Source organism: Rhinolophus sinicus, linkage group LG10 (assembly GCF_036562045.2).
Source record: "Rhinolophus sinicus isolate RSC01 linkage group LG10, ASM3656204v1, whole genome shotgun sequence".
Lineage (NCBI taxonomy): Eukaryota > Metazoa > Chordata > Mammalia > Chiroptera > Rhinolophidae > Rhinolophus > Rhinolophus sinicus.
Genome location: NC_133759.1, coordinates 9734760 through 9747553, shown reverse-complemented (window position 1 = coordinate 9747553; position 12794 = coordinate 9734760). Strand labels below are relative to the sequence as shown.

Sequence of the window (12794 nt, the reverse complement as noted above, 5' to 3'; positions counted from 1 at the left end):
CTAGTGTCTAGAACAGTGTCTAGCACATGGTTAGTACTCAGTCGATAGTTGTTGAATGAGTAGAGGGTGAAATGTTTAAACGAGTGTTTAATGAGAGCCAGGAGAGAACATATAGAAATAAACAATAACACCTTGCTGATTCAACAGACGTTCATCTAGCACCGAATCCAGCTCCAGTTTTGTGCTAGGTGCTAAGTATTCATTCATACAGACATGGCCCTTGCCTCTTTCCAGTCTCAGTCCGGTATAAGGGATGACAATTCCCGAAGTGCCAACCTAAGAGATTGAGGACCAAAGAGAGCATCAGTGTTCAAGTTTCCTTTATGTAGACCTAACTTTCCCCAGAGTGATGGACAATTGGAATGACCACCTCCTTCCTGGGTGACAGGCCCCCCCTACACCCCCATCTGTGCATGACTCTGCAGTTTCAGCTTGAATACTATTTAATACCAGAGCTCCATTATCTCATCATTTGAGGGAGATGCAAGACAGAATCCACAAAGGGGTCATTTATAAGCCATGTTATTATTTATAGTGAGAACTGTTCAAGAACAAATGGGAAAAGTCACCCACGAGGCCATTCATTGTTGTGAGAAATTACTCCGAATCAACCTCGATTTAAATGCAAATTAAAACCAAAAGGTCCAACTCCTTCAGGAGACAACAAGCGTCCAGAGGGCCTGGGCAAAGTGATTCATCTCTTCATCCTTCTGCTCTGGAATTCATTTGTACCCCACGGTCCCCCCTCCTTCTCTGGGAGGAAGAAAGACCCAAGGGCCCCAAAGCTCCACAGCTCCTCACCTCCTCAGGGAAAACCAAGGAATCATAGAGATGTGGCTTCCTAGAGAGCCGGTGATGGGGTGGAGGAGTGAGGAGCCGGAAGTCGCGGTACCTGCAAGTCAGCCATTATTCTGGGCCTCGGCTACCGTAGCGTCCTGTTCCCGTGTTATCTCCTGGCGTCCCGGCGCCAAGGCGACGGTACCCAAAGCCGGAGCCGCAGCGGGAGCCCCCGGTGAGCGGGGTGGACTCGGGTCGGGTGGGCATGCGCGAAGAGCGGCCGGGGGCGCGGGCTTGAGCTCATTGGGGCGGCGCACCCCTCGCCGGCCCCTCCCCGCCCCTGACCCCCAGCACTGTCCCTCCTCAGCTCCGTGTTGAGGTGGTCACCCCGGCCTCGACTTAGGCAAACGGCCGGCTTGGGGGAGGCATTGAAGACAGCATCTTTGAGCCTGTGTGTCTGTGGACCAGAGCTCGAGTCAAATAGGATGTCCTGCCCCTATGGGAACAGCTGCCTCCGGAGCCAGGGCCCCCAGCCGAGGTGGTTCTGTTCTTCCTCAAGCTTCTCAGGCTGATGCCGAGAGAAACAGCTGGAGACTTCCCCGGAGCAGTGGCACCCATACTTCGGGGGACTTTTTTTTTTTCATCTTGAGGGATGGACCAGTTTCCATCTTTAAATTTTGTAATGTAACGGTAGTTGAAAAGCAAACTTTGACTACTACCTGTACCACCATTACTTAAGAAAATATGTTTTAACACTAAGTACTGAAACCCTACCACTCAGAATGAATACTGTCCTGTGCAAGAGAGGTCATTGCCAACCTGTCAGTGACTATGCATAGTTATTTTCGTTTTCCAGTTGGCCAGAGTACAGCTTTATGATGAACTATCGTCTGGAAATCATTGCTTTACAATAGTCTTAGATGGAATTATTTTGAACTTTTGGAATTAGAATCCTTGAGTTCAGAATTTGCTCCCACAATTTGGTTAGTTGAGTGGCCTTGAGTGAATCACTTAGCTCCTCTGAGCTTTCTTTTGTTCTTTTTAACTTACGGTTCACAAACCTTTTATGAGAAGCAAACAAAATGTATGTTTAAGGATTTGTTATTTGTATTTGCAAAATAAGAGTAAATAAAGTTCCAATAATTTACTGTAGAGAATTTAGAAGTCCTTTTTTCCAGGTTAAGTGTATTTATTTACTTATTTATTAATTTATATTAATAGACTTTTTGGAGCAGTTTTAGGTTCACAGAAAAAATTGCAGTGATTTCCCCTCCGCTCCCTTCTCCCACTAATGCACAGCCTCCCCCACTGTTAACATTCCCCACCAGAGTGGTGTGTATTTGTTAACAATTGATGAACCTGCATTGACACATCATTATTTTCCAAAGTCCAGAGGCTACATTAGGGTTCACTCTCTGCGTTGTACATTCTACGGGTTTAGATAAGTATATAATGACATGTATAATGTATCCACCATGATGCTATCATACAGAGTACATTCAGTGCCGTAAATCCTCTGTGCTCTGCCTATTCATTCCTCCTTCCCCCAACCCCTGGCAACCACTGATCTTTTTACTGTCTCCATAGTTTTGCCTTTTCGAGAATGCTGTATGTTGGAATTGTGCAGTGTATAGTCTTTTGAGATTGGCTTCTTTCATGTAGTATCATGCATTTAAGTTTCGTCTATCAGTTTTCATGGCTTAATAGCTTGTTTCTTTTTAGCGCTGAATAATATTCCATTGTCTAGAAGTACCACAGCTCATTCACGTGCTGAAGGACTTCTGGGTTGCTTCTAGGTGCTGGCAGTTAGGAATAAAGCTATTGTAAACATCCGTGTGCAGGTTTTTGTGTGGACATATGTTTTGAACTCTTTTGAGTAAATACCAAGGGGCACAATTGCTAGATCATATGGTAAGCGTATGTTTAGTTTTATAAGAAACTACCTAATTGTCTTTTAAAGTGGCTGTTCCATTTCACATTCCCACCAGCAATGAATGAGAGTTCCTGTTGCTCCACGTCCTCACCAGCATTTGGTGGTGTCAGTGTTCAGGATTTAGGTGATTCTAATAAGTGTGTAGTAGCATCTCGTTGTTGTTTAAATTTATATTTCCTGACAACATATGATGTGGAGCATATTTTCATGTACTTATTTGGAATCTATATCTTCTTTGGTGAAGTGTCTGTTAAGGTCTTAGGGCAATTTTTAAATTGAGTTGTTTGTTTTCTTATTGTTGAGTTCTAAGAGTTCTTTGTATGAAATATACAAGGGTAACAGTTCTTTGTCAGATATGAGTGTCCTTCTCTCAGTCTGTGGCTTGTCTTCTCATTCTCTTGACTTGCCTTTTGCAGAGCAGAAGTTTTTTGTTTTGCTTATGAATTGTTCATTTTGTGAATCAATGCTTGAATTGGGTAAATGCATTCACAAAAAGAGCGGGGAGCTATGTGCTGAGAAGAAAGATCTCAGAGATACATGGTTAATTGAGAAAAGGAAGATATAGTACATGATTCATGGTGTTCTATCATTCCTGAGAAAAGGGAAGTACAAAACAATACCTGTACATACATAAATAGCTGGAAAAATACATAAACTAAGGAGGAACGGGAAGCTTTACACAGTATGCATTTTATAATATAAAATTTTGAACCAAGTGATTACCTGTTTTTTTAAAAAAACAGAAAAATGTAAAGTAAAACCTCTTTACTGATGCTTGTTACTTAGAGGACATGATTACCTTCTTGTTCTGCCTCTCAACAGCTTTTAGAATTTGACTTCTGTTTATCTACAACTTTACCTCCAAAATTTACTTCCCTTCTCTGGTCTGCAAAACACATTTATAACAGAGCTATATGTGCTGTCACTCCTTTGCTTTTGAAATTATAGTTTCTTTCTTCCAGGAATGGCTTTCCTAATACTCCAATGGTCTTTTTATTTTTCATTTAAAGCCCAGTCCAAAATTACCTTCATGAATTTTTTCTGTGCTTGTATGTCTTCCTACTAATTATACTTAGACATTATATTGAAATTGTGTTTATATTTCTGCCTCCTCTGCTCCATTATAAGCATGAATCTTAAGGGTCCACGTGCTAAATAAAATTAATGAGGGTGCTTTCATATGTCACCTATATAATCATTATAATCTTAAAAGTTTACAACTATTTGTACCTTTTGTGGCCCAACAATTTTTTCCGGGAATTTACTGAAGAAATAAACAGATATGTAACCAAAAATGACTAGTAAGGATAGTCATTGTGGCCTAATTTATAATAGGAAAAATTATAATTCTAAATGTCTAATAACAGGGGACTACTTAAATATGAATGTGCTCATATGCTCTTAAAAATAATGATGAATACTTAATGTTCACAGCATCTGTGAAAAGCATACTCCAGTTGGCTCCAATCTTGGGATCCCAATTGGTGCAGGGACTGGAAGAACCTCCTCCTGAACAATAATAGTGTTTATGCACTGATTTCTATGTGTTTTCTGGTTTAGAAATTTTCTGTTTTGTAATAAGAAAATTAAATGTTATTTCTAAAAAACAAGATTTCTAGAGAACAACAAGCCTAAGTTCTGTATAATAAAATCTAACTCAAACGTATCCAAATATTTTGATTAACAGAATGAACAATTTTCAAAGAATTTAAAGTATGTACAGTAAAGCTACACAGCCTTACATTGTTAATTGAGAAGGTATTAGGATTTTATCTCATCTATATCAGATTAAGTCCATGATTACTTGTTGACTCTACAGAACATAGGAAAGAATGTAAATTACAAAGGATAATAACTAATGTTTGAATCCATGTACCAGGTGCTGTTCAGAAACTTAAAATGTATTTAGATATCGCATTTTTGCAACGAGACTGTGAGATAGGAACTGTTATTACCCCTGTTTTACAGGTTAAGAAACTAAGATTCGGGAGTCAGATAACTTGTTCAGGATCACACAGGGTAGCCAGGATGCCCACTGTTAGAGCGGTGGATACAGGATGTATTGTAATTAGGTGGAGGAGACGCTGTGAGTAAAGACCAAAGGAACGTCATGTCTGGTTTCGGCAGTAGTTTGGGTAACGTGTGTCAGTGTCCCCAGCGCCTTGTGCAGGGGCTTCTGTCAGCGGAGCTGGAGCCTGGAACCCTGCATTCAGGGAGGTTCTTCATCACTGGGAGCTGACTGGGTTCTGGAAACCGTGGCTGTTTCACTGGGTTGATTTTAACAATGGTTTCTTGAGGTCTTGTAGATGATGCTCTCCAAGGTCTAAGGGAGAAGTCAAGCAAGGATTGAGGGGGCCTGGAGGAGGAGCCTTCCTTAAATGACGACAATGACAAGAGAAAATTGGGCCCACAATGCTCTGAGACAAGAGGGTCTGGTTAAAGGGAAGGATGATACCTGGAAGTGGGGAACCAGCTTCCAAGGGAGCAGCTCCTCCGTTTGGGAGACTTCCCACCTGCACTTTAGACAGTTACGTTACCATGAGACATCTGGACCCCAGGAGGCCCTGAGCCGGCTCCGGGAGCTCTGCCGCCGGTGGCTGAGGCCAGAAGCTCGCACCAAGGCCCAGATGCTGGAGCTGCTGGTGCTGGAGCAGTTCCTGAGCATCCTGCCTGCGGAGATTCGGACCTGGGTGCAGATCCATCGCCCCGGGAGTGGTGAGGAGGCCGTGGCCCTGGTAGAGGAGCTGCAGAGAGACCTCGACGGACCAGCACTAAAAGTGAGAAGGGGGCAACTGGAAGAGTTTGGGAGGAAAGAGAACTGATGCAGGGCAGGCTGGGCTGGAGGGTGATCCTGTGATTTTCATTAACAGTTAATAGCACCTTAGCAACTCTAATGCTATTTGAAACAGGTTCATGAGCTATTCAGACCACAGAATATGTTCACAGGGAAATGAATTTATGGTTGGGGTCTTGGGCCCAGTTCAGAATCGGCACAAAAATATTGACTGCCCTTTGTCCCCTGGGTGATGCTTGCTAGTGCTGAGGTTGGTTCAGACCCTGAAGAATGTAATGTTTCTCAGTGTTCCCCTAAACAGAAGCATATGTGTTGTTTGTATAAGTCTGTTTGGCGTGATGACGTAAGCCTGAAGTGTAAAAGGCAGTGACAGCAAGAATGAAATTTTCTAGATCTGGCAAGACCTTCCCATGTGTGCCCCTACTTGGTTCTGTGAATCAAGAGATTGGGTTACGGTTTTTGCTTTTGATAAGATTTTATATGCCATTAAATTGGGATCTTAATATAGTTTTTGGCATGTGTGAGATCTGTGTCAATCGGTGGAACACTAGAAACATTTCTTTTACTGGAAGTCTGAAACACAACGTAAACTTGGGAGTGGCACCAATGAGGGGCTTGTCGTTTTAATCATAAAAGTGAAGAATTTTAGAGCTATATATTTCATTACAAATCACTAATACATCCTCTTGTTTGAGAGAGAAGAGAACGGAGGCAGGAAAGGGTTCTCTGGATTGCCTTAGGTCAGACATCTACCTAGCAGCAAAACCGTGTCTAGACTCTGAACTCTAGTGTTCCTTCTGTTGGAACAGGACGGGATAAGTAAAGGGGCAAATAAGTAGAAGAGCGTATTGAATCCTAGGTCTCATCTAAGAGTAGGGCTGAACCTAAAACGCATGCTCTTAATTATTGCTTGTTACTTCCATTCCCTCCTTAACCCACACCCAGGTCTGGCTTGTTTCCACCGCTCTGTTCAGTCTCCTCTGGGAGAGGTCGCCAGTGCCATGAGTGGGGCTAGAGGGCAGCTCCATTGTTCTCAAGGCAGAGTTTTACTGCTGTTTTGATGCTCCACGCTGGAGGTGGGTCTCTCTGATCTCACAGTTGTAGCTTATGGGCAGAAAGAGGTCCACGGTGGTTAGGCGAGTCCGTTTTCTGGAGGTACAAGAAGAGTCCCCTTATTCTGTTTTGCTTGTTCCCAGGTTCCAGTCATTGTCCAGGACACTCTCCAGGAGGAGCTGAGCACGCCAGGAACAGCCCTTCCTCAGGCACCCACTGGGAGCCACATCCCAGCGGAAATGTGCCCCAGTCCTCTTTCTGACCCGGTGGTGGTCAGCCTCCACGACCCTCCGCATGGTACTTGTTCAGTGGCCCTGGCTGTGGGCTTCCTTTCTTTTTGGACCCGTGCTGTGGCTCGTCCCCCTACTCCCAGATAGTCGCTTCCTTTCCTGCCCTCTCCATGAATTCCTTATGGTACCAAGCCCTTTCTGTTGTTCCCCCTTTTCTCCTTTCCTGGGTCCCTTGACTCTTTATCCATTCTTATTAATGCTCTTTGTGTTAGTCCTGCCCTGCACAGGGGGGTCACTCATAAAAGGTCTGTAGGTCATTTTATAGCCATCATTGCCTAGTCACGAGAGTTTTGGGTCTTTCTGAGTTCCTGGCTTGTACAAGGTACTGGACATGGAGTAGTGGGCAGGAACAGCAGAAATCTCACGTGCAGCTTTTCCTCCTTCCTCAGGTTCTCCTGCCCCTGAAGCTTCTGCCCTTTCCCAGGAAGAGAACCCAAGAAATCAATTAATGGCACTCATGCACCTGACAGCCCAGCCCCAGGTGAGGTTTGCATCATTTTTCCTTCCTAAGGCCCTACCTGTACCACCTAATGTGGCTGAAGTGCTAGTGCTTGGGTGTCCAGCTGGTTCCTGTCTCAAAATCAAGGTCCATGCTATTAGAAGGCAGACTCTACATGGGGTCTCCTTATATCTCCCTGATATGCCTTGCCCACCTCATGGTCTCACCATGTTTCCTTTCCCCGGAAGTGGAAGGGACCTTTCAGTAGGGGAGCCCCTGGGCGTGGATACTCTCACACGTACCTGTTATTCCAGGAGTTGGTGATGTTTGAGGAGGTATCAGTATGCTTCACTTCAGAGGAATGGGCATGTCTGGGCCCAATTCAGAGGGCCTTGTACTGGGATGTGATGCTGGAGAATTATGGAAATGTGACCTCCTTAGGTAAGGACCCTTTCTTCCCGTAATTCTGACCTTTATTTCATCAGCCTTTGTTTCTTTTCTGATTATGAAAGTAATATACACTTATTTTGGAAAACAATATTAGAAAGAAGGAGAAAAACTTCCTTATATCCACTATTTGTAGACAACTACTATCAACTTTTTGATATATTACCTTTCTGTTTTTTTCCTGTGTATTTGAGGTCTTTTTCACATTGTTTTAAGCATGTGTTTGTATGAGTGTGCGTGTATATAGTTTCATAGCTTGCCTTCCTTGTGTTCTCCTCTCGTATTATTACAAATTCTTTGCAAAGATTATATATATTGGTTTGGTTACCTAATTTGTGCCATAATTCACAGTTAGCTATTTCCTTATTTTAAATAGCTGCTGTAATAATCATCTATCTCTATGCCTTAGACCTTTCTTTATTTCTCATTATTTTTTTTGAAGTAGATTTAGTAGGCCTGAGAGTTTGAATTGTTTTAAGGCTCTTGCTTTGTACTGCCAAGTGGCTTTCCCTAGTGATCTCTGTCCCCCCGCTCTTACCCTTGGTACAGAAGAAAGCTCTTTTTGCTCTGTCTTCATTGGTACTGAGGAATCCCATTTTTTTCAATTGTTGCTAACATAATTTTTAAAGTTATATCTATTTAATCCTAATTTGATTTCTTTGACTAATAATAAAGAAGTATTTAAAAAAAATTTACTAGAATTTATTTGTGCTTCCAACAAACATTAAACACCTATCATGTAGTGGCAGCTGTGGGAATGATGTGATCCTGTCATTAAGTAGTTTACCATGGTTTGGGAGATAGACATAGAATAAATAAGTCAGAGTGAAATAATTGGTATGAGAATGGCATAAGCTTCTTGAGATGGAGATGGAGAGGACAAAGCAACCAGTTCCATCCCTGGGGATTAGGAAAGGCCATAAAGAAGGTAGCTGTGTGCTGGACCTTAAAGAAAAAAAGTAGGATTTTGTTTGGAGAAATAGATATTAAAAACTGAGGAATCAGCTAATGGACTGATGTACTTGGACAGAAATACAGATTTATAGTATCAGTTTAAATGGCTGTATAGTTTTCCATTGTCTGTATATCATGCTTTACATTGACAGCTTTATGATATTGAATTTCTCTTCAAGAACATTACATGCCATTCCATTTGTTTAGTACCACCTTTGTATGTTTCAAGCCTGTTTTAAGATTACATTCATCTAGATCTTTTATATTTCTGGTTATATTGATTCTTTGGAATTGGAATGTTTTCTGATTGATTGTTTACATATATGAAAATATTTTTGTATGTTAATTTTGTACCCAGCAACATTAATAAATTATTTTATTGTCAATAGTAATTTATACTGTATATTTTTATTTTTGAGAATGTATCTTTTAGTATCCTAGCTGTGGTGATGGTGAGTCAAACATTCTGTAGATTTTATATTTTGATATGTATTACCAAACTGCTTTCTCTCAGTGATGGACCAATTTATACTCCCATTAAAAGAGCACAAAACATAAAAATAAATAAAAATAAAAAAAATTAAAAAAAATAGGATGAAAAAACACACAAAAAGAACAAAAACAAACAAAAATGGAAAAATAAATAAAGAACATAAGAGGGCCCATTTCCCCTGTAGATGCTTATGATTTGGTCAATGTAAAATCTTTGCTAGTAGATGAAGACTACTATCTTTTGTTTCTTTTTCATTTCTTTGATGAATTGTGTGGTTGAAATCTTCATATATTTATTGGTCATTTTACTCTTATTCATATCTTTCCTATGTATTTCTTTATTTTTAGAACCTCTAATCTTTTATCAAATGTTGCATGTTTTCTTGTTTATTTGCCATTCAATGTTATCTATGAATTGTTCTCTTTTTAAGCCTTGGAAAATCTTTTATGTAGTCCCACTTAGCAGTATTTTTCTTTATGATCTCCTTTTCTATGAAATTATATTTTAAAAAATCGCCTGTATTTTCTTTAAATACTTTTATTGTTTCATATTTGCATTTAAGCTTTAATCTATCTAAAGTTTATCTTGATATACAGAATGCTGTAGGAATCCAGTTTGTTTGCTTGTTTTTCAATCCAAGTGGCTTTTAGAAGTTCAGTGCTATTTGCTCAATAATCCACTTTTATAAGAATTTAAAAATATGATTAATTTTATGAAAAACACTCGCCGTGGATACATACCTTATGATGTAAGCCAAAATAATTCCACATGGGTGTCAGAGTTAAACTTTTAAAAAAAGAAAATGGAATTGTTTATTCATTCTTTTGAGGGAAAAAGAAGTTTGAATCCACTTTAATAAGATAGGCTCTACTTGCAATGTTGTTGGGGCTTTGGGCAAGCAGATATCCAGGTATTTATACCCTTTGACCTAGTAATTCATAGTACATCTCTTAAGGAAAGGTTCAGAAAGAGGGGAAATAAATAATATGTCTAAAGATAGTCCTAGCAGAGTATTTATAATGGTTAAAAGTTGGGCACAACCAATTCTCCAAGATAGAGAAAGTGCTAAGCAGACCATGGACCTGGGGATATGCTATGACAGCTGTCAAATAAGACAACTTTGCCTTCCATATCTATGCACTGATAAACTGGTAGAAAAGCAGGCTCCCAGATAGCTTATATACACTTCTTCAATATGTGAAAGACTTGTATATTTTCATTTAAGAGATTGAAATAGAATTTTGCCTAAAAGTACATTCAAGTTGGAGGGATAGACATTTACACTAGTAAATACAATACAGTATTTATTTGCCCACCATCCTTTGTGGGACTCGAGGAATTGAACCGGCAACCTTGTGGTTGAGAGCCCACTGGCCCATGTGGGAATTGAACCGGCAGCCTTCGGAGTTAGGAGCAGGGAGCTCTAACCGCCTGAGCCCCTGGGCCGGCCCCTACTGACATACTTTTCATTTATTAGATAGTTTGCAATTTTTCTCACATTCAGATGGTGATAGTAAGCCTCCAAAACATTTTCCAAAAAATAAATTATTTCACATTTTAAAATATTTTAGAATATGAGGATAGAAACAGACCTTGGAGTTTAACTAGTAAAGCCTTATCATTTTTAAGATGTTTTCATGTTTTTCAATCTCTCTGTATTTTTTGTTTTTATTCTATATTTCTTCTCTTACCTTTCAGGTTTAATTAGTGATGGAATCACCCAGACCTGATGTTTTTGTGAAATGAATTTAAAAATTTCCGTTTCTCAGTTTTTAAAAGAAATAGTGGGAGTTATAGATAAACTCTAAGCATTCAGTTGCTTTTTAATGGATTTTTTCCTGTAGGTTAATGCTTTCAAGTAATTAAAAAGTGTTTATATACTTGACTCTTCAAAATTAAATAGTGCCTTCCAGAGTCTTTAGGCTCCTTTTCTTTCTTTTAGAGTTCCCTTCTTCCTAGCATGAATAAAATAAAAAGACAGTTCTTTATACGCCAAATGATTCTTCCTGTTCCATCCAACTTCCTGAGCCATAGGTCTGAACCACGTATATATTCATAAAATCCTGTGTTCTCTTTCTCCTTCTTCCTTGCATCTATTTTTCAACATCATTTATATATTTCCATCTGCTCCCTGAAGACAAAGAGCTTACAAGTGTCTCATAGTGAGTCTGTATTAATCCATTTACAACATCCCATCAGTGTAGCATTTTAGTTTGTACCTTCATTTAATGAAAAGTTTCTTCTTTTTGTATGCATATAAAAAGTGTATCCTTCTAGCTTATTTTAAAGTCGGTTGAAGATCTTGTTCTCACTAACACGGGGACTTGGTAACATCTGCATTTTTAATTCCTTTTACCAGAATGGGAGACCATGACTGAGAATGTGGAGGTGACATCAAAGTCAAGCATATCTCAAAGAGCAGATTCTCAGAAAGCAACATCAAAAAGACTTCAAGGAGGTATTCCCCAGGACCTTGATTTTGAGAAAGAGTGTGAGTGGCAAGTTTTGGCAAGTCAGTGGGGAAATGAAACAAGGGAAAGAGATGCACTGAAGAAAGTTTCCCTCCATGAACGAGACAAGAAGAAAAGAATGCCACCAGAAAAACGAAGCCAAAAGGTGAAGGAAGTTGGAGAATGCTTGCCTTTAGGTTCAGCTCTTTCTGAAAATTTAATGGGTACTGAAGGAAAGAAGTTTTATAAATGTGATGTATGTTGTAAACATTTCAATAAAATCTCCCATCTTATAAACCATCGGAGAATCCACACCGGTGAGAAACCTCATAAATGTAAGGAGTGTGGAAAAGGCTTTATTCAGCGCTCAAGCCTTCTAATGCATTTACGGAATCATTCTGGGGAGAAACCATATAAATGTAATGAATGCGGGAAAGCCTTTTCTCAAAGTGCTTACCTTCTAAACCATCAGAGAATCCATACTGGGGAGAAACCTTATAAATGTAAGGAGTGTGGAAAGGGCTTCTATAGGCACTCAGGCCTTATTATACATCTAAGGCGCCACTCTGGGGAGAGACCTTATAAATGTAATGAGTGTGGGAAAGTTTTCTCTCAGAATGCTTACCTCATTGACCATCAGAGGCTCCACAAAGGAGAAGAACCTTATAAATGTAACAAGTGTCAGAAAGCTTTCATCCTGAAGAAGAGCCTTATTCTGCACCAGAGAATCCACTCTGGGGAAAAACCCTATAAATGTGATGAATGTGGAAAAACCTTTGCTCAGACCACTTACCTTGCTGACCACCAGCGACTCCACAGTTCAGAGAACCCGTACAAATGTAAAGAATGTGGAAAAGTTTTCATTCGAAGCAAAAGCCTCCTCTTACACCAGAGAGTACATACAGAAAAGAAGACCTTTGGTTGTAAAAAATGTGGGAAGATTTTCAATTGTAAGTCCAACCTCATTGACCATAAGAGGATGCATAGCAGAGAGAAACCCTATAAATGTAATGAGTGTGGAAAAGACTTTAGTCAGAATAAAAACCTTGTTGTACATCAGAGAATGCACACTGGGGAAAAACCATACGAGTGTGAGAAATGTAGAAAATCTTTTACTTCTAAGAGGAATTTAGTTGGCCACCAGAGAATCCACACAGGGGAGAA

At 40.1% G+C, this 12794-nt stretch overlaps 1 protein-coding gene and 1 long non-coding RNA gene across 2 annotated transcripts; one reads left to right on the top strand and one right to left on the bottom strand.

Annotated features, from left to right (window-relative positions):
* Positions 1-67: 67 nt before the first annotated feature.
* LOC141567167 (uncharacterized) lies at positions 68-1257 on the bottom strand. Its single transcript, XR_012489596.1, has 2 exons — positions 802-1257; positions 68-276 (listed from the first exon to the last, which is right to left on the bottom strand). It is a non-coding gene; the product is annotated as an uncharacterized LOC141567167 (long non-coding RNA).
* A 2192-nt stretch (positions 1258-3449) lies between these two features.
* ZNF197 (zinc finger protein 197) lies at positions 3450-11919 on the top strand. Its single transcript, XM_019724084.2, is given in 6 exon segments — positions 3450-5487; positions 6701-6854; positions 7237-7328; positions 7601-7727; positions 11540-11772; positions 11774-11919. Coding segments are annotated over 6 exon segments (1032 nt in total). The 5' UTR covers positions 3450-5088; the 3' UTR covers positions 11801-11919.
* Positions 11920-12794: the final 875 nt, after the last annotated feature.